Source organism: Amblyomma americanum, chromosome 9 (genome assembly GCF_052857255.1).
Source record: "Amblyomma americanum isolate KBUSLIRL-KWMA chromosome 9, ASM5285725v1, whole genome shotgun sequence".
Taxonomy (NCBI): Eukaryota; Metazoa; Arthropoda; class Arachnida; order Ixodida; family Ixodidae; genus Amblyomma; species Amblyomma americanum.
Genome location: NC_135505.1, coordinates 123,872,898 through 123,893,562, shown reverse-complemented (window position 1 = coordinate 123,893,562; position 20,665 = coordinate 123,872,898). Strand labels below are relative to the sequence as shown.

Genomic DNA, 20,665 nt, shown 5'->3' with positions numbered 1-20,665 from the left:
TAAAAACAAGCTCCAGTTTCTTTCAAGGAATTGTTCACCACAGCCTATGGGATGCAAACTTGACTCGGGGCATTTCTTTTCGGATTCTTAGTATATACCCTAAACTGAGCACACAAGCAGCGTGGTTGCGAAGTTCAATATGGGGTGAATGACAAAAATTTAGTACTGATTATAGATGCCCGTACTAGGGACACGTCTAATTCAGAAGCACTCGGCAACAGTTGTACTGATTTTCATGTGTTTACTGCTGGTAATTGTGTTCCTCCACTCTGCCGTGTGATCTTCCGAATGTATCCTAATCTAAAATAAGAAGAGAACAATAACTGCATAGCAGTGCCGAGTTTTCCTAATGAAAAGATGGTCACTGCAATGAATGACGTTCATTTGGAATGTGTCTGATGAAAAACTGCATTGCATCAGAACCAAGATAACTGCTATGTTATAACAAACTCCTGTTTATCACATATGCAACTGACGTCGGCATCTGCAGAGGCTTGTGTTTTATATGTTTTATTGAAAAAAATACCTGTATGCAAGGTACCGACCTAATCACGGACAAACATCGCTCACAAGGTACAAAAATGGTCTTTGTTCTTTGAGGCATAATTAAACATTAGTGCTCTCCTGCAGTTTCTGTAATTACAGAGAAACTGCTGGTGGCTGTGAGTACAGCTTTACAGATGCGAGCAAAGTATCTGATCCCACAGGCTGCCTCACCTGTCTAACGATGAAGCAACCAATATTCTGGACAGATGGCTGGGCGAGTTGTGCGTCTGTTTTGATGGTTGCTGTTGCAGTTTTGTCGTGGTTTTATGTGCTGATTTCAAATCTGTATTTTAATTTTATGTTAAACAATTTCTTGCACAATTAACGTAGCTTTTTGCCGAGGGCTTTCAGCAATTTTTTCTGCAGAGAACTTGCTAAGAATGCGTGCTATTGGCTTTTCCTCACATAAATCTTTACAGTAAGGTTAAAGTATTATCCTGCCTATTGTAGATGTTGAGTTACAAAGTGTGATGTTGCCACTTACTTCATAAATGGGAAGAAAAATATGGATTCCTGTATCTGAAGTGAGAATTTCTAAATCCTGTAGCTCAACTTCGACAGGTAGGATGATAATTTTACCGTTATTGCATAGCTTGAATTCTCATTAAACACGTGCCAAAACGTTACTTAAGATATCGCATAATTTCATATACAAGGACTTATTGTACATAAAATTATATTACACATTTGCTATCAGCACGCAAAATTACATGTTCTCTGGAGATTTCATAATTGTGACTTAAGTAATAAATTTTTTTCTTGACACCCTCCTGCCCTCCTCAGTTCGGTAATAAAACAAAACGGCATCTTCGAGGAACCACACAACTTGCCCACCTACCGAGCCAAGCCATCACTTGCTTCTCCTACTGGCAGTGGGGCACAGCAGCATTTGGCTGCTCGGACAGCATTTCTGGAAACTAGTTTCAGGCGCACTAGTTTTTCATAAGTTCCACAAAGTCCAGGCTAGTGCCGATATTTTAAATTGCATCTTAAAGAATGCAGACCATAATCCTATCTTGTATATAGTACTTCACATTAACACACATCTACAAATTTTCTGGAAAAATGAACAGCAAAAGAACTTAAGTTAGAAGAATATTTGGCAAACAAAAAGTGCGAGGAATACACAGCATTTCATGCTGATCGTTAAAAATCGGCACGCTATGTTGGAAGTGCCGTGGTAGAAAAATATTGTGAAAGAACATTACAGCTATCTCAGTGCGGAGCATTACGCTCTCTTTGTGGCTGTAGAAAAGATAATAAAAGATAACATCGAGAACAGCATCATTTCTACTGATTCTCAGAGCATACTCGCCTCACTTCACCATACAGTTGCAGTTACAGAACAAACCGGAGACATCATACAAAACAGATGAGCACGACAAAATTTTGCTCGGTTCTGAGCGACATCGGAACGGGTGGCATTGAGAAAGCAGAACGATGCGCCGTGCAAGCTCAGCACGATTAAACAAAGAGTGAACGTTCTTTGCAAATCGTACTGTCTAAGCTCTAAACTCTGCTAGCTTTCAACCACCATCGTTGAAATCATTAGCCTATGTAACATTTTTACGGCCCAAAATAGAGTATGCATGTGTTATTTGGGCCTTAATCAAAATACCCTTTCTATTATACACTAGAAGCAATAAAAAACCATGCCACTAGGTTCATCTTCTCTGTTTTTTTGTGTCATGAAAAGTGTCACTGAACTAAAATTCAATGGTCATCTCACAGATTTAACTAACCGGCGTCACACTTAAAAAGTATGTATATATTATCATGTTTCGCATGAGTCTGTTATCAACCCTGCCTACCGCACGTCCAGCCGCATCAACCATGAAAAGACCACATATATCCTCTGCCTGCCGGCACATCTGTCTTCATTTTTTGTGCTCAGTGCAAACGAACGGTATGATTTGCCCGTCCACATTGTACTCCATGCTGACCGTTCACTATTCAAATCACCATGCAGCAATGTTACTCTACGCAACCACCTCCCTCATGTAATACCACTTCAAAGGGCCTTTGCGGTAGTAATAAATAAATAAAACTGAAAAAATTAATTGCAGTCTAAATGAAGTATTGAAGTAAATCATAAGACACACCCAATAAAATCTAATAAATCAGAATGAAGTCAGGGTACGTCATATCAAAAACAATTCATTGTCATTTTATGTATATCTGAAAATAAATCAGGTTGTGATTATTCAAGTGCTGAGCTAAAATTATATCTTCATTTTCAGTGGAAGGTATGGCATTTTGATCAAGCAGAGAGATAGCAAGGATTAGAGTTTCAGTCTGGGGCTCGGGCAGTAGAAAATAGTAGCGAAATAATTTGCTTAATTATTAAGTTTTCAGGTTGAAAGTTCTTTACGTTTGTTGCTACCAAAGTTACTGAATCAAGAAAGAAAACTGTGCAAAACAAATATTTAATCTCATTAAAGATGTAGCTTGAAGGAATATATTATCAGATGAACTTGTACTCAATGCAGAAAAGATGCTGAAAACACATGTGAAAACCACGGGCGGTTTAGCTTGGAGTCAGCCACGAGTTATTGTGCGTTAGCACCATTAGCCCCTGGTTTTGCACAGATTATTCTTGATTTTCTATGCTTTTGCTTGATCTTGACTGGCTTACTTTGGTTGATATATCATATGATGTCAGTTTGCGTGATATTGCATCATTTTATACGTGTGCCATGCTAGAATTGCTTATTCTCAAATTCACAGTTACTTCGGAGTCCTGCTTCCGCTTCTGGTGCATAGGCTGCAACGCGCCTCTGCCCTCCGATGGCAGGTGCTTCCATCGGTGGAGCTTGTGAGACGTACGTGGTTCTTAGGGGGTCTCTCGCGACTAATCATTGATTGGACTGCCACGATGGGCAGTTTGCGCACAACCCGGTGGACTGCTTGGGATGACGTCAAATGGTCACGTGACCAAAGTGGCCCATAACTCATAAAGCATCACCCATTTCACGGGAAAGCTATAGACTAACAAAATAAATAATTGTTGCCTTTGCTTTGCGATTACGAACACAGGCGAACACAGACGTACCACCAACGTACTGGCTTTGCTAAAGCCTGCTGCAAGAGAAATAAGGCGTGGAAAGCTCACTGGCGGCCGAGTCAGTGAGATGGTGAAGGCTGAAGACACACAGCTAATGAACTTACATAAATTAACGCCGATATACAGCTTTTCAGCCTATTGCGTCTACTTGCCCACTGATGCAAGTGCTAAAAGTAGCAGTTGCAAAGAAATAACTCCGGCAGGCTTGAACGAAAAAAATTTGTCCCCTCTTGTGGTTATACACTTCTGCAGCTTTCATGTTACTGGTATAGGCATTAACAAGCCCGAACCTTCCGAGACTATGCGGCGACATTTGGAAACGCGTGCACAAAGACGGACCGCGTCTTCACTGGCGCATGCTGGAAATGTGACGTTAATCGGGTCGCACGAATTTCCCCTTGCTTTTAAGGCACATAGATTTCCTTCTGCAGAGCTTCTTGTTCACATAGAGCGACAAGACACAAAAACGAATATGTAAACAACAGATTGAGGAACTGAACCCGCACAAAACAGACGAAATCGGTGCGATCGTTGATGCCAGCCTCGATGCAGCTTGCGCTATCATACATCTTACGTGCTTGGTTGGCGTAGGCACGCTCAAATAAGAAAAAAATAACATTGTCAGGATCATGTATACAACTTCAAATAAGTATTAATGAGGCAGAAAAGTTAGATCTGTGCACAAGGTATAGTCGATTGGAAACTGTCTATCAGTTGCGGCCTTCCAACGCGATCGAAAGCAAAACCAAATTTCGGCACTGTTGGTTTCGACATCGCACTTGATGCAGCTCAATGCCTGAATTTCATATCGGAATTTTGTATTGTTCTTAACCCGTACGTACGATCGTTTACTCGTCTCCACTGCGTACTGGGCGAATAGAAACCATATGCGGAGGTACTTCTCCACTCTGTCAAACTACACTCCGACGAATCATTGTGGCCTTTTTTTTTACGTAATGCACTGTACTAGAACGCGTCCAGCTCGGTACCACCACGCGCAACGCATGTCACGCGTATCCTGAGCTCTCTGCATGGGTCAGAGACTTTGTGACAAGGATCTGATCATGCGTAGAGTTTTAAAATGCGGCTCCTGTCCGCACCTGTTTTCACAAAACGCGAGGTGACGTAGTACGTATGTTATGCAACGAGATCTTTTGGATCGATGTACGCTTCGCTGTGGGATAAAGGAGGCCGTACGTACTCTATGGAGAGAAATGAAAATTGTTTTTTGAAAAATTGGTTTGCAGTAATGAAAATGGCGTAGTAACTGTCTCATATATAAAACTCCCCAAATAACGCAGAATGTTGCCTCAATTAATGTTGTAAACTTCCATGCGACGTTAGCAACAAAATGTGACGTAATTACTGCAACGTTGATTGAGGTACGCCCTCGTAACGTTTCAGAATGCTATCAAAGTAAAGTTTACGGGCATAAATATAGCACCATCAATGGGTACAAACATCTCGCGACGTTTCTGAGTCCATATGTTTAGATAATATTGTAAACATAACTAGAAATTCATAACTGACAAGGCAAATAATCCAGCTGGTGATGTAGTTTAGATCTCGATGATGAACCCAGTGAATGCAACATAAGTGGAGGATACAAAAGCAAAATATATGAATAGGGCATGGAAAGGCCTTTTACTGACAATAATTTGCACGTATACGCCCAGATTTCTTTTTAATCCGGCAGATAATTACGGAAGTTTCTGTATGTTGCGGGAAAGGGCATAGAGGATTTGCTCGCACCCAAGGGTACGACCTCCTTAACTCCACAAAGAATGCACCGATATACATTACAGCTGCCGAAGTAGAACTTTAACACGTACCATGTAACGAAGCGTACCTCCAAAGGATGATCGTTGCATATATCTGCGTACCTAATTGCGGTTTCCGAAAACAAGCCCAGACGAACTCTTCGCATGTTGACAGCTCCTTGCAACAAAAGCCCTGGCCATGCAAAGAGTTCAGGATACGCGTGACATGCTTAGCGTGTGGTGGCACCGAGCTGGACACGTTCTGTAGTACTGCGCATACAGCAAATAAAAATATAACCTCAACAAAGGCAGCGGAATAAAAAAAAAAGGATAGCAGGTAGTCTCCATTCTGCCTGCTAACTTTTACTTCTGCTGCCTCAGCTAAGGTGCTTCAGTATCGATGGCAGATGCCGGGGCTAGCAAAAATCTTATCCTTTCTTTTTATTGTTACTTTAAGAAAACACTACCACTATAGTACTACATACTACTCACAAAGTTGGCGGGGTGCATGTGGTTAGAACCACCCTAATTTGAACACAGTGGAGGAATGTCTCCACATACGGTTTCTATTCGCGCACTACGCAGTTGCGACGAATAAACCATCGCACGTGCAAGTTAAGCCCAATTCAAAATTCGGATATAAAATCCATCATTGCAGCGCTCCATCGGGTGCGATGCGATATCGAAACCAACGGGGCCGAAATTTGGTTTTGCTTTCGATCGCGTTGGAAGGTTTCCAGTAAACTATATCTTGTGCACAGACAAACCTTTTTGCCTCATTAATACTTATCTGAAGTTGTATACATGATCCTGACAGTGTTTTCTTTGCTTATTTGAACGTGCCCACGCCAACCAGGCACGTAAAATGTATGATAGAGCAAGCTGCATCGCGGGCGGCATCAACGATCGCACAAATTTCGCGATGGCGCGCGTTACCGGCTGTCTCAGTTCCTCAATCTGTTGTTTACATGTTCGGTATTGTGTCTCTTCAGTCTTTGAGAGAAAGAAGCTTTGCAGAAGGAAATCTATGAGCCTGCAGACTAAGGGGAAATGCGTTCGATGATCTGAACGTCACTTTTGCAGCGTGGGCTAGTGGAGACGTGGTCCGTCTTTGTGTGCGCTTGCACAAATATCGCCGCACAGTCTCGAAAGATTCGAGCTTGTTAACGCGTTTACCAGTAACATAAAAGTCGCAGAAGTGTATAACCACAATAGCTGACAAATTTGCTTTGTTGAAGCCTGCCGGAGTTATTCCTTTAAACCTGCTATTTTAAGACTTGTATCAGTAGCCAAGTAGACAGAATAGGCTGAAGAGCTGTAGTTGGCGTTAATTTATGTAAAATCATTAGCTGTGTGTCTTCATCCTTGACCATCTGACTGACTCGGTCGCCAGTGAGCTTTCCACGCGTTACTTCTCTTGTAGCAGGTTTTATCGAGGACAGCAGGTTGGTGGAGATCGCGCCATTCACAATTTTGGTATGTCTGCATTCTTTTCTGTCTGTAATCGCAAAGCAAATGCCAGAATTAGTCCTTTTGCAATCTATAGATTTGCATTGAAAGGGGTAATGCTTTATAAATTCTCTGGCAGTATATGTGATAACATTGTTCGTGGTGCTTTATCGTGACTTGTGGAAGCTGGTGAACCATAACCCGATGGAGGTACCTGTTTACGCCGAAAACTGGTACATACAGCTTCTAGTTACGGCATTTCACCAGGCTTTTTTTTTGTATACGGAAGTCGTCTACTTAATTATGCTCGCATGGCATACCGGTACAGTGAACTAGAATATATACAAGTATACAATTCTTTTTCTGCGTCTCAATAGCCACTGTACAGAAATGAAAAATGCATTTTACTCTTCGATTAGACTAAATGGTCTGCTTTAAAATTCCTGACTTCTTCCCATATTAAACTGCTGTTTTTTTTTGCGTTCTCGTTTTTCAGGCATCGGAGGAGTATCAGTATCCAGTGGAAGAACATTCCAGAGTAACTGCAGCCAGCTATGCCAACCAATCGCGTGATGCTCCTATCCAATAAAACAATGTATTGAGGAATGTGTGTTTGTACCACACATCAAGAAATCTCCCCTATATATATAACTATTGGCATCCTCTTTATATCATGCTGGTGGCCTTGCCTAGCAAGTAAAAGTGGTGAATTGTTTTATTTGCTTCGTACTGCCCCTTCCTTTCTTTCAGACTGAATTCTGCTGTTTTTTTTTGCTATTCATTTCTATTTTTCTTGTTCTAAGCTGTGTTCTCGATTTATGTGATGTTTTGTGGAATTTCTTCATTCTGCTTTCACTCTCTCTGAATCCGAAGGCTACTGGAAGGCTATGTTCTCTAAGGTATCTGGATGAGTGGCTTTACACTCTACCAGAACATTTTTAATGTTTTCTGCACTGCTCCTGTTTGATGCACAATTGTCTCCGTGTTTGTACTTGCTTCAATGTGTTTCCTGATTCTAAGGCAACCTGATCTAGCCTCAAGTACATGGGTACTGACTCTTGAATTACTTTATAGCGCTTCCTTCCTGATTTCGTTCTTACCAGCTTTGTATTCACGCCTTGAATCTTTTGTTCACATTTTTTTTCATGCAATTTTACTCTGTTTTATACATAAAACGCAACGCTGCAGAGCCTGCGGAATTAGTGTGTTCCGCGAACCACACTCCGCCACATATCATTTATTCTTCTGAAAACATTATTGAGTATTTGGATGAAAATTAAGAGTGGTATAGAACGAAATGTTAGCATTGAAAATCATGGTCAAAACTTAGAGGCGCTCAGTGTTCTGGTCTTCTGGCTATTATTTTCACTGAGTGAACTAATTTTCGGGCACATATTTAATTGGAGCGATTCGCCCTGAAAGCCTCTTATCATATTGCCTCGTGCAGTTTTTCCTGGATGAGTCACAGGGTGAAATTGTGGCGAGAGGTAACACAAATTCCGGCGCTTGTGGTTTGTCGCAACGAGATATGCTTCTGTTCAGTTTGGTTGTATGGCAAACAGCTTTTTGGGCGCAGACTTAGCCTGCGTGAGCAAGTGCACTAGCTTTCGCAGCATTGCCGGCTATGAATGAAATGGAGTATAGGAGTCTCGGTTTCACAAACTTTTTTTGATCTTCCACGGCCATGTTGTTCGACTCGAAGAGCGATGTCCTTTTGAGGTAAACCCTCCAGAGCTTTCATCTTTTCCTACAGACAGGGAATATACTTCCTGAAGTAACTCATTGCTCCCAAGAACCTTTGCACGTCATACTTGGGTGAGGGGGGTAGAAAGTTAACAACACACTGAATGAGATTTTCGTCAGTCTTAATTCCTTCCCTTGTGGTTGCATCTCCAAGGAATTTGTCTTCTTGAGCACCAAAGATGCGCTTCTGTTTGTTCAGGGTGAAGCCAGCTTCATGAATTGCCTGAAGCACTGCCGTCAAATTACTATCATACTTGGCCTTTGTTGCGTACCAGATCAATACATCGTCTTTGTACACTGTCATGCCAGGCAGGCTATCTAGTGCTTGACTGATTTCCCTTTGAAACATTTCTGATGCGGGACATAAGCGAAAGCCTGTGCAGTGTACTGAAGGTACAGATTTTGGACGAATTTTCGTCTAATAGCATCTGATAAAACCCATGATTGGCGTCAAGTTTGCTGAGACGTCTTCGATGCATGCAAAGCCGCCCCCACCGGCTCTATGCTGCTGCCCGCCCTGTCCCTCCAGTTGGCCTTGCTGCTGCTCGCCCGCTGTTCACACCCGGCTTTCAGCAGCTTCTTCTCATGGCCATGTTCGCGTCGACCATCACATCCAGTGAAATCCTTCACCCGTATCAGCGCTCCTTCCTTGCTCGGCTGCCTGGCCTGCCCGCGTTTTATGCCAAGGACCTCGTTTTGTGGCTGGCGCTTCTGGACTTGCACTTTCATGCCCACCATGTGTCCAGCCAGCCAGCTGGGCTATCAGAACGCCAGCTGCGAACTCCCACCTGGACTCCTGGCAAAGCTGCGGTTGCCGCATCCTGGCCCAAATATGTACGCTTACTTCAAGATGGACCTGACGGCATATTTTGGCTTGGAGCTCCTGCCCACTCTCTGTTCCTGCTCCCAACTCTGAAGCCTCGACGCCACTCTACCCACAACCCCTGGCCGCATTTTCTACCCGAGCTGTTTCACCATCCCCATCACTGGTTCCTACGCCGGCGTTCTCTGCACACTGGTGTCTCCTCTATCGCCGCCATTGCATGTGTCCCCACCCGCAGTTCGACAAGTGCCCCATGAGCACGCTTTGGTCTATTGCCCACCTTCACACCCTGCTGCCTCATACTGCGTTCCGTACTACATTCCTACCGGGGTGTTATGATGCAATAATACCCCGGTCTCTGCCAACTAAGTTTCTTGCAACGGCACCTACCTCCTACCCAGCACCTACCCAGCCCTGCTTCCCAACTGTGGCGCCTGCCCTTGGGCCATCACTGTCAGCACCCTCTCTCGAACATAGCCCGGACCCGCTTCTAGTCCCAAGTTCACCTGCTACCTCAAGCCGAACCACAGTGAGCACAACTGTCATTCCTTCCGCGAGGCACGCTTGCACGCCACCCCAGCACCTTGTCGCGCCTAACGCTCCAACCAACATGCTTGCCACTTATCCCTGCCCACCTGGCACCTTCACCAGTGCCTGTGCCTTCGCAACAGACAAGACAGCCCTACCGTATCCTTCCCATTTTGACAACTATGCCCCGGACTTGCTTCTTCTGCCCCACTGCCATAGTGAGCTCGTTTTTGCATAAAGCCACTGCTCCTCGTCGACCACTTCCCTGCACGGCAGCCTAAGTCCTACGCAGCAGATCTCGAGCCCAGTGCCGTGTGCCGTTGTTTCACCGTCGCCAGTGGCTGTGGCATCCTTTCCTATGGCGGTGGTTTCCACACGCGTTACGTTTGCCTGCACCCACTGGGCCAGTGCACAGTACATATCGCCTGTAAATAATGACGCGGATACATTCTTGGCATTCGCATTTCCTGCCCAGCTGCAGCCCCACTGCCGGCCCCACAAGTTGACGTTACGACTGCAGCACGCCCAGCTCTCTTCCCATTCCGCGATAACTTTTCCCGCCTGTTCCTCTCATCATCATCATTTTCTGTCTCCCCTTGCCCTCTGCGAAGCAGCCAGGCTCGACCGCCCGAGGTCTATTCTTCCGGCTGATAGCCTTTCCGACTTCTGACCCGACCTTCCCTGACATGAATCTTGTACATACCGTTTTCATTTTTTCTTTTATCGCGAATTGCGCCAGGAAGGGGAACACCTGTAGTACCGCTGATGAAGAAGCTCTCGCTCGTGCAACAAAGAACGTTTTTGGCAACTGGCCTGGCCAGCAACATCGACAGCCCGCTCTGCCGGCTCACTGGCCGTGGCTACTGGGACATCCAGTAAATGTGGATTGTAGCCGCCACGGTGGCTGAGTGGTTATGGCGCTCGGCTGCCGGCCCGAAAGACGCGGGTTCGATCCCGGCCGTGGCGGTCGAATTTCGATGGAGGCGAAATTCTAGAGGCCCGTGTATTGTGCGATGTCAGTGCACGTTAAAGAACCCCAGGTGGTCGAAATTCCCGGAGCCCTTCACTACGGCGTCTCTCATAGCCTGAGTCGCTTTGGGACGTTAAACCCCCATAAACCATAAACCAGTAAATGTGGATTGCTTTCCACACCTTTGTCATGTGGCTACTGTATTGAACTCTGCTTTTGTGTAATTGAGGCTTTCTCTTGTGTATGTTGTGCTTTTGTTTGTCTTTTTGCAGGCAAAGCAAGCGTATTCGCAGGTGGATAGCTGCATGCTGGAGGAACAACCTCTATGGGAAACTGCTGGCAAACTATGCAGATGATATCCTTTGGCTCGTATTTTTTCAAACTGTATCTATTGCTCTAAATTTCTGAGGACTACGTGCCAAGTTGGGTACATCAGAATACTTCCGGGTAATTTGTGACGAATAACGTGCGCCTTGACTTGGCAGCATTTATGTGTGGGGTGCAGGCCATTTTGGAGCTTAGGTTTACAACCTTTTGTGGCATTTCTGTTCTGTTCAATGCTTTCGTATTTGGCCGTGTTGAGGTGTATGGATTGACAGTTTTTTGCGAGCAAGATAATCTGCTGCTCCCGCAATAAACAAGGGTTGCGAAACTGTGGGGCAGAAACAAGGAAATTGTTCGCCCATTCTCGTAGGTGCTCAATCAGTTGCATGTCCTTAGTGAATTTTGGCCTGGTGATCTTGGGTGCCTGCAACAGACATTGCGCTTCTTTTATTCTTGTGTGTGTGGATTTTTTTGGAATCCTAATCCGACATCCAATGAAGGAGTGAGTTTGCTGTGATGTTCGATACAACCAGGTGCATTGTAAATGACAGGCATGAAAAGACTACTGGAGTATACTTGACACCATTCTGGGTCCACTTTGGTGGCTTATGGAACTTGGTACCAGCACTAAAACAATCAAGCATGCAAATCAGCCCTGTCATCTGCATCTTTTTCATACTACCATAAAATTTATCCTGGCTACGGTAGTGAAACAATTCTTGCCTGGTACCCAGTGCATTTCTCTATCTTCTAAGCGCACCTCCACAATTTACTGCTATTACCTGTGGCTGTTGAAGTTAGGTAATCTGCCATTGTAATCAACTCTGGGATGTCAGTCTACCATATTTGAAACAGTGCAAGGACGTGACACAGTAATGAGGCACCGTGAGTGCTGTCTATTAACTAGATTTTGTTCCAGAAAGCACAGGGACATACATAAGTTTGGCATATATATGGGACGCATTCATGATTAAAAAGGAAGAACATAATTTATTAGCCGACCGTTTGTCGCTCTGTTTCCCAAGGAAATCGCATCTCTAGATCATCGGATTTATGATGCACGCCCTGCCACTAAATTTTAGCTGCCTTGTACACTTATAAATGTTTTGTTGTTACTTGTTCACACTTGTTTTGCTTGTTTCCTGTTTCCCTCTGATATCATCATCTTCTGATGCATGCATTGCCATTAGATTTTAGTTGTCTTATACACATGTCATGAATTTTTGTTGTTGCTTGTTTACACTTGTTTTGCTGCTCTTTGGGTCTTCCCCTTTGAGATCTTGTCGGTAGCCGAGCTGGGAACGTGCCGTTCCTTCATTCATGCTGCAATTTTTGGAATTAATTTTTTGCTGCTCTTAGCTTGCCAAACCAATATAACGTGTGCTGCTGAGCTTCTTGGAATAAAACCAGTCGATAGTCGCACTCGTGTCTCCTCGCTGTGCCTCGTCCTTGCTCTCTTTTGAATATAGTCGGTGACCAACAAGCCCAATTCTCAGCACTTGTGTCAATCTGTGATTATTGGATATATAGGGCGCATAGGCACCTGCACTATTAGCATTTGGGTTTTTGTGTACTTATTCTGTCTTGCTCTGCTTGATATCGCAGACAAATGGAGTCCTGGTACTAGAAGCTGCCAAGCATTAACCTTTCAAAATGCTTCCTCCCCTTACTTCACAGGTGTCTTATTATTGAAAACATGTGAATTCACATCCCCACTAATAGTTTCTGGCTTTGTACTTGCATTAAGCCATAAACACAACCAGATAACTTTCAAACACACGAGTGCCTTCTGCATTTTACGTGCTGTATTTACAAAGCATATCAACAATTCACTTGTTGCTTTAGAGACTTACGCTATTACGCTCTTTGCATTTCCAGTAATGAGGACGAGTATTACAAAAGCAAAGTGTACATCCTGCCTGAGGAAGCATTTTCAAAACCAATCTGTTTGTGAGAACGTGCAGAACCATATTGTCATATATGCATGTGCAAATTTAGGTTCACAGAAATCCATCTGCCTTTGCCTAGAGAACTATCCAGACCAGCTGCGTTAAATATAACACTATTGACATTGCGTCTTAGCTGGTAGAAAACAGTTTCAAATATTTGTTCGTACTTTAGTACACAATGCCAGTTTTCTGACCACATCCTTTCACATTTGTGCCTAGGGAAGAAAGAAAAGGACACAGCCTATCGTCAAATGTTTTTTGGAATGCTCGCTACTGCTCTGTGCATAGCCCTTTGCAAAAAAAACTCACAAGTGCTGCTGCTTGTGGCATTTCTGTTCATTTTAAAGGGACACTCCTTTGCTCTCCGTTATTTTGCAGGCCATTATTGATAAGCCAGGATGTACAACATTCCAGAGGAAAAAACCTTCAGGGCCATGCATGCTAGCCTTCCATGACTCCATTGCTTGATGCTGATAAGCTGAAAAGTTGCATGTGCAGTGATCTCGGTGCATTGTGTTTATGTACAAAGTGGGATGAAAATGGTTTTGATGTAATTGTTTTAATTACAAGGACCTAGAGTAGGAATATGGGCTCGCCCTCAAAAGAAAAACTGTTTAGAGGACTTGTTTTGTAAACAGTATAATTTTTTCAGCAGAAATGACGACTGCCTTGAAAAAGGAGAGGGAAGAAAGGAATAATGGGAATAATGGATTGCTGCATTGTGGCCTCTTCTGGTGTTACTAATGCTGAGGGGTCACCAGTTTCCTTTTTTTTTTGAGCTGAAGAGTCATGCAGCAGAAAACGTTGACAGAACAGTTTAAATGAGGCCCTGAATGAGATTCCCATTTGTCGTGGCACATACATAACACGTGACCACATACAGCAATCAAATGCAACCTTTCTACCTGTGTACTCTTGTGGTGTGCACTTAGCACTACTAACATTAGAATCCGTATATTTGGTCTCTCAGAATCAAGCACCAGGAAGGAGTGATACCTGAAGAACAAGCGCCAGCTGGTCTTCCAGCTTTCTTAGAAAAGCCAGGCGCTCCATGAAAAAGGGGTGGAGGGGCAAAGAGGTTTAATGGCTGTAGTGCATTCCGGAGAACAGTCGGTCAAACTGTTGTATGTTTCAGGGCAGCTATAACATTCAGAAAATGTTGCATACTTTCGGAAGAAAGTCTATGCCGGAGTCACTACGAGGTTGCATGTCTGTTTGTAAAGTAAATTTGTGACTGGAGATTTGAACAAAATAAGCATCTCAAGCTAAGCTTTGATAAAGGAAGAGCACTGGTTCCAAAACATTATGCTCAATTAAAAATGCAAATAGCAGAAAATGGCACCTTTACTTTTGGTACACAATATGGTGAATCTAAAGCCATCTTGTTACAGAGATCAAAATAAGATCCCTGGAACAGAGGTGATGGTCATTGTGAAAAACTTAATGTGACATCATATGAAGGAGAACAAAATGCAGTTATGGCAGACATTGTATGATAGTTATGTTAATCATGCACATTGATTTTTTTATTGATGCTTTGTGGTAAGTTATGTTAATCATGCACATTGATTTCTTTCATTGACGCTGTTTTTTCTTGATTTTCAAAGCTGAAATGTCAAAGGTGAAAATTGCATGCATTGAAATAATTAGCCTTTTGGCGCATCTGCGTTTGACACTTCAATGTTTATCTTGATTCTTGTGCTGTATGGCCTTCACTCCACTACTTCACACTTGCTTTGTCTTCTGGTTGGGGCTTTGTGAAGACTATAGCTGTGCAAACCTGTACTGTCTGTATCGTGTGGTTTATTCTGCATTTTATTGTATGTGCAGCTGTTCACTGCTTTATGGGCATTTTTTTGCTTTTGCTGAATAGTGCAATACGATTCCTTGTGCGTGGTCTCAAGTGAATGACCTCATTTGGTGATGTGAATAGCATTACTTACTATTTCAAAACACTGTTTCTTTCTGTGTTCATTTAGCCTGCATTATGACATCTTCCATTCTATTTTAAGATTCTTTAAGAGCAGGTAAAATTTAGCTGTATGGGGTCTTCTGTTGCAAAGTTTTGTTAGTTTTCTTGTAATACTGTTTGTTGTGCGCATCTGTTTTGTCAAAGTAGCACCCTTTTTACCAAATTTGATGACCCACAGTGTTCTTTCTTTAGTTGCCCGACTAGTGCCTTATATGATTCAAACCTTCATGAGTCGCAAAATTTCTGTAACACCAGTGTAGTGCTCTGATTATGCTCAGAATATTGCACCAGCTGGTGACAAGCTGACAAGTCCTATTATGATTCACAACCTGTCGCCGTGTTCACTGCCTCTACAGTGGTAGTCTAACCATAGGAGCATGCGCCTCGCACCTAAGATGTGCAGTTGTAGTTTCCAGTGCCACTGGATACCGACCAGTGCTACAATACGCAAGCTTTGTCCCTGGCTTCTGCTGGGTGGAATGCATGGAAATGGGTGTTTGACCCCACCTTCTTAGAGGAAAGTGTGTGATGCTATGGCTGCTTTTTTGGTCAGAGCTGCCCTTGCACCATGAAAATTCACCATTGTTGGCATCGGCTCCCACTCGCTGTTACGATGACTTCACCTCATCAGTGTGTTTCCAGAGATGGGCTTCTTTCATGCCATCCATGGTGTTAGAATAGCTGGTAACATTAAACCTTTTTCAGAACAGTGCATTGATGAACTGATCAGCATTTAGAAGTGCATTGTGGAACTCGGTCATAACAGTTTCTTCATTCCGTAGTGATACATTCAAATTTTCATTTTTCCCACATGTGATTCATGAGTGGAATATGTTGCCCCCAGAAATTGTGAACCAGATGTCCCCTGAAGCATTTGTATCGAAGCTAACAAACCGTCTTGAAAATTATTAAGAACAGTGTCACCATGTGCGTTTACGTGTACCTTTGTGTAAAATGAAAAAGTTCCTTCTCTGCTGTTTCTCTTTTTCTTTTTTTCTTTTGCACTTTTTCATATGCATGTAAACCCGATCCTGTTACGTCCTCTAATTGAGGCCAACAGTATGAACTAAATAAAATAAATAAATTTTTTTCCTTGTCCCAAAAGTGGAGGTGCAGGCATGAAGCGAGTAAATATGGAGTGCTCTAATTGCACTCAAGAAACAGTAGTGTGCAGTTTAGATGTGGTTCTACTGACGTGATTGATTACACTCTTGGAGACGATGGAGGCGGAACATTGTGTTGGGCATATTGGCAACATTTATGGGCAGCTGTAACCTGGGCGTAATTACGGGTAGCCATGGTCTGAATGTTTTTGCTTTGTGCAGTTCAATTGCTTTAAATGGATTAATAATGAAATGATGGCTCTGTCATTGTTTTGTGCCATTAATCATAACTGACACTCATTAGTTCCTAAGCCGGTCTATAGACAGTCCTCATGAAGCCAGAAAACGTGCAACTTTATTTGTCAATGTAATGGCTGTTGACTCGGTTCCGATAGGTCTCTGATTCATAGGCAGTTGTCAGATTTTCGTGAGCTTAAGAACATTAATCATCTGCATGCAGGGTTAAAAGTCAAGAATGTTTGCTTTGGAACTCTAAATTTCATGCTCTCCCGGCTGAATTTACACAACCTTGAAAGGCTGTTTTACGAGATTTTATTCCACTGTGAATATGGATTTACATTGTCATGCACATACCATATGAGCTGTTACACATGTAATCTTTTGTCTCTATGGATGCAATTTGGTTTTCACATGCAGGTCTAAGCTCCAGAGACCACAAGCATGGTGTACCCTCTGGACAGAACTCGCCAGGTTAGAATCGGCACTTTCTCTCCATATATGCTTTCCTGAAGAGTGTCTTTGAATGAATAGATGAAGGGATACAGAAGCTTCACTTTACTGAACTGTGGTGAATGACGATTATATGTGCCCTTGATATTCTGGAAAGTTGCTTTCTGTCTTATGTGTACAACTCACCGAACAGTCACTGCTGTGATTTCTGTTTATTGATGCAAGAAATTTTACATGGAAGCAAGGCCCTGCCAGGCTTTTAGACTTTAGCCTTGGCCCCCTCAGATACTGTCTTAGGAACAAAACAAAAAATGGCATTGTGCATTGGGCTAAGTATAGCTGACTGCCACTTGTTTATTTGGTACGCCCATTTGGGTGGAGTTTATACAGTGTTTTTCTTTATGCCAGCAATGTAAGTGCACAGTTCAAATGCACCAACCTTGGATGAATTCAAAGGCTGTCCTATTTTTTGGCAGTGATAAAAATTCTTTCAGCCTAAATGCTTTTTTGCCTGCATGCAGAATTGAGTGTAGACACATCTTTTTTCAGGCCTGAGTTCTCCTTAGGCCAAATCGTTGGATTAAAATTTCTGAAAAACATTCACAGCTTTTGATGAGTGTGCTCTCTGCATACAGCTTTTTTTCCTAAATCCAAGTGAACTGTGGATTGTTGGTTTTTACATTTTATTTAAAGTGCTCTGCCTGTACAACACAGGTTCAGTCATCACACAGAGCACCCATGGCACACCTCCCATGCAAGATTCAACCAATGAAAGGCACCCTGTGAGCAGCTGCATGGAGTCTACTTCTGGCATGGGCAACCACAGGGGTAAACCCTCAGGAAATAGGCTGCATGAATGCACCGACTGCGGCAAGACATTCAAAAGAAGAGCCATGCTAGTGGAGCATCTCCGAGTCCATACCGGCGACCGCCCATACCAATGTAATGACTGTGGAATCAGCTTTTCACAAATAGCCAATCTGAAGAGACACCAGCGCACTCACACAGGCGACCGCCCATACCAATGTAACGACTGTGGAAGCAGCTTTGCACAAAAGGCCTGTCTGAAGACACACCAGCGCACTCACACAGGCGACCGCCCATACCAATGTAACGACTGTGGAAGCAGCTTTGCACAAAAGGCCTGTCTGAAGACACACCAGCGCACTCACACAGGCGACCGCCCATACCAATGTAACGACTGTGGAAGCAGCTTTGCACAAAAGGCCAATCTGAAGGCACACCAGCGCACTCACTCAGGTGAGCGTCCTTACAATTGTGACCATTGTGGTAGCAGCTTTGCTCTGAAGCGGAACCTGGTGCAGCACATCCGTACCCACACTGGTGAAAAGCCATTTCAGTGCCAGCTGTGCCCCATGGCTTTTACGTCAAATTTTGGCCTTGTAAGGCATGAGAGATCCCATACGGGCGAAAGGCCTTTCCAATGTGACTTGTGCCAAAAGGCATTCACTCGTAGGCTTGCTTTGAAATGCCACAACAAAGCTATTCATAAAAAATAGCAATTGTCTATGATGCCCCTGGTATATGTGTTTTGCTTACTACCAATTTGTATACTTGCTAACGAGGTTCTAGCTGAATACCCCATAAAAGGTTCTGGTAACTAACCATCATTAATTACATTAGCAAGTTTTGTTTATTGTGACAGACTTGTCAGAGAATGACAATTTTTGTGCCCTTGTACAACACCAATGCTGTTGCTGCAAGTCTTTCCTGAAAATGAAGAGTGTGCCTGCTATGCTCGTTAAGCTGCATCATTGGAAATAAAATCGCGGTCGTATGTGGATGGCATCACTTGTTGGAGAGTGACTCTCAAAAACATTCTACCGATTATTATTTTCTAGCACTAGTTGTTACCCTGCCTCAGTGAAGACAGTTTGGGGAGTGAAAGGTCGCACAATTTCTTTTAGTCTTGAAGCCTGAGCGGGATAATTTTTGAGAGCTGAACTATAAAGTCACTCGTGAATATCACTCAACAAAAACTGTTTTTATGATAACACAGGAAAAGCTGCTGCTGTGAAAATCTGTGTGTGTTTTTTTAAAGCAGTGTTAGTGGCAGGAATGAGAGACTAGGATTAGGTGTCCAGCCTCAAAATGATGTCTTGCGTTAGTTTGCTGTCTTGAGTTCTGTGTTCTTTGGAACAAGGGCCGACAGAACAATTAACTAACATCTGCGTCATCAATTCTTAGAGCACTGTCTCTGCTCTATATAAATGGCACAATATTTGCAGAGCATTGTTTCCTCACCGTTTTTAATTTATTTTGTCTGTCAGAACACCAGCTGTTTGTGACCATTTTGCATTGTGCCAGCTTTGTTATGTGTGTTACTTGAGAAAGCCTCCTTTATTTGCATAAGCTGTTCATGATAATAAGCCACAAGGGTCGTGGCTACTGACACAAATAATACTTTGATTCGTGCCTTCGAAAAACATTGTAATCTCTTAGTGCAATATAAAAAGCTCATAATTTAGGCCAGTTGTGTGAAACTGCTTAGTGCACATAGTATTTTATTCCAGTTTCTATTAAAAAATGTTGAATTTATTCTGGCTATATGTAAAATTTGCTTAACTGACATAGTTTTCATTAAAATTCAAAAGTAGTGCAGTTCTTTGGCTAGCCTCCTTCATAAAAGCGGCTTCTCCCTTTTTTTGTGTCATCCTTAAAGCATCTTAGACATCATTGTGCTTTGCATCCAGCAAAGAATTGCTGTCAAGACTCTCTTTATCAACATTTGTGAATTGTTTAGCGACCATATTTAACAGGGAATAATTTATGTACCTTACGTGTTTTGTTTGCTTATTAAATCTGATTTATACATGTAACCCACCTCTTATGTAACACCCCCAATCCCGGGAGCCTTTAAGGTCATACAGTGAAGTGATGTGAAGTGCTGTTCCCCTCAACGAAGCTGTTTTGTCTGATAACATTGCATTACCACTAGTACAAGAACTTGTGGTTGTTTTGTTGGTTGCTTTGGAGTAAACTTCTAACTTCTCATTTTCCCAACCTCTGTGCATCTACCTGCTGTCGCATTCATTAATTCTAATAAAGATCAATGAGCAAACCTTTTAGGTGATTTTCAAATGAATGTCCCCTGTCCTTTTTTGCACATTGTGCAGTCTTCCCCATGCTTTGCACTTGCATTCTTTGAAGCTCAAGTACAGTTAACCAATATATGCCTCACGTTGTACATGCAGGACATCGTGCGGAGCAACTGAAAGTTTATTTAGCAAAAACTCTTGCCGGCCAGCGTATGTTCAAGAGGGTGTAACCTTCTCCTGTGCACGGGTTGTCTTGAGTTTGTTTACTTTTATGCATTTTGATGTCCAGAAAGATTGGACAATCTTCTCTGGACACCAGTTTTGAAATTTGTGTCCGTCAAATACATTGTAATTCTGCAATAAAAACTAATCATTTCTGTTCGTTGTTACAAGGAAAATGACGCGTGTGATGAGAAATGCCATTCTAGAATCTATGTCACATGGTTGGCAGGTTGTGAATCTGCCTAATATCCTACATTGTAGGACAGCTAAAAAGTTGGTGTTGATAAAAATCTTTCTGCCAATGAAAGGATGATTCTGATTTAAGAATGAAATAAACTGTTATATTTAAAAATATTTGAATGCTTTCATATTACTGAAGTTTCGGCATATACACTTTAAGCTGTGTACTCAAAGAATGATTACAAAGCACGTCGCAATTACTAAGCTCAGTGCTGGCTTAGTG

General features: G+C 42.8%; 1 protein-coding gene across 1 annotated transcript in view; it reads left to right on the top strand.

The window, feature by feature from the left end:
* The window catches only part of LOC144103645 (uncharacterized), a 31,103-nt gene extending 12,590 nt beyond the window's left edge, over positions 1-18,513 (top strand). The window contains exons 4-8 of the mRNA XM_077636309.1: positions 3,274-3,368; positions 9,092-9,361; positions 9,481-10,131; positions 16,889-16,942; positions 17,636-18,513. Coding sequence (XP_077492435.1) covers positions 3,274-3,368; positions 9,092-9,361; positions 9,481-10,131; positions 16,889-16,942; positions 17,636-18,441 — 1,876 coding nt within the window. The 3' untranslated portion in view covers positions 18,442-18,513. The remainder of the gene's footprint in view (positions 1-3,273; positions 3,369-9,091; positions 9,362-9,480; positions 10,132-16,888; positions 16,943-17,635) is intronic.
* The last annotated feature ends 2,152 nt before the right edge of the window (positions 18,514-20,665 follow it).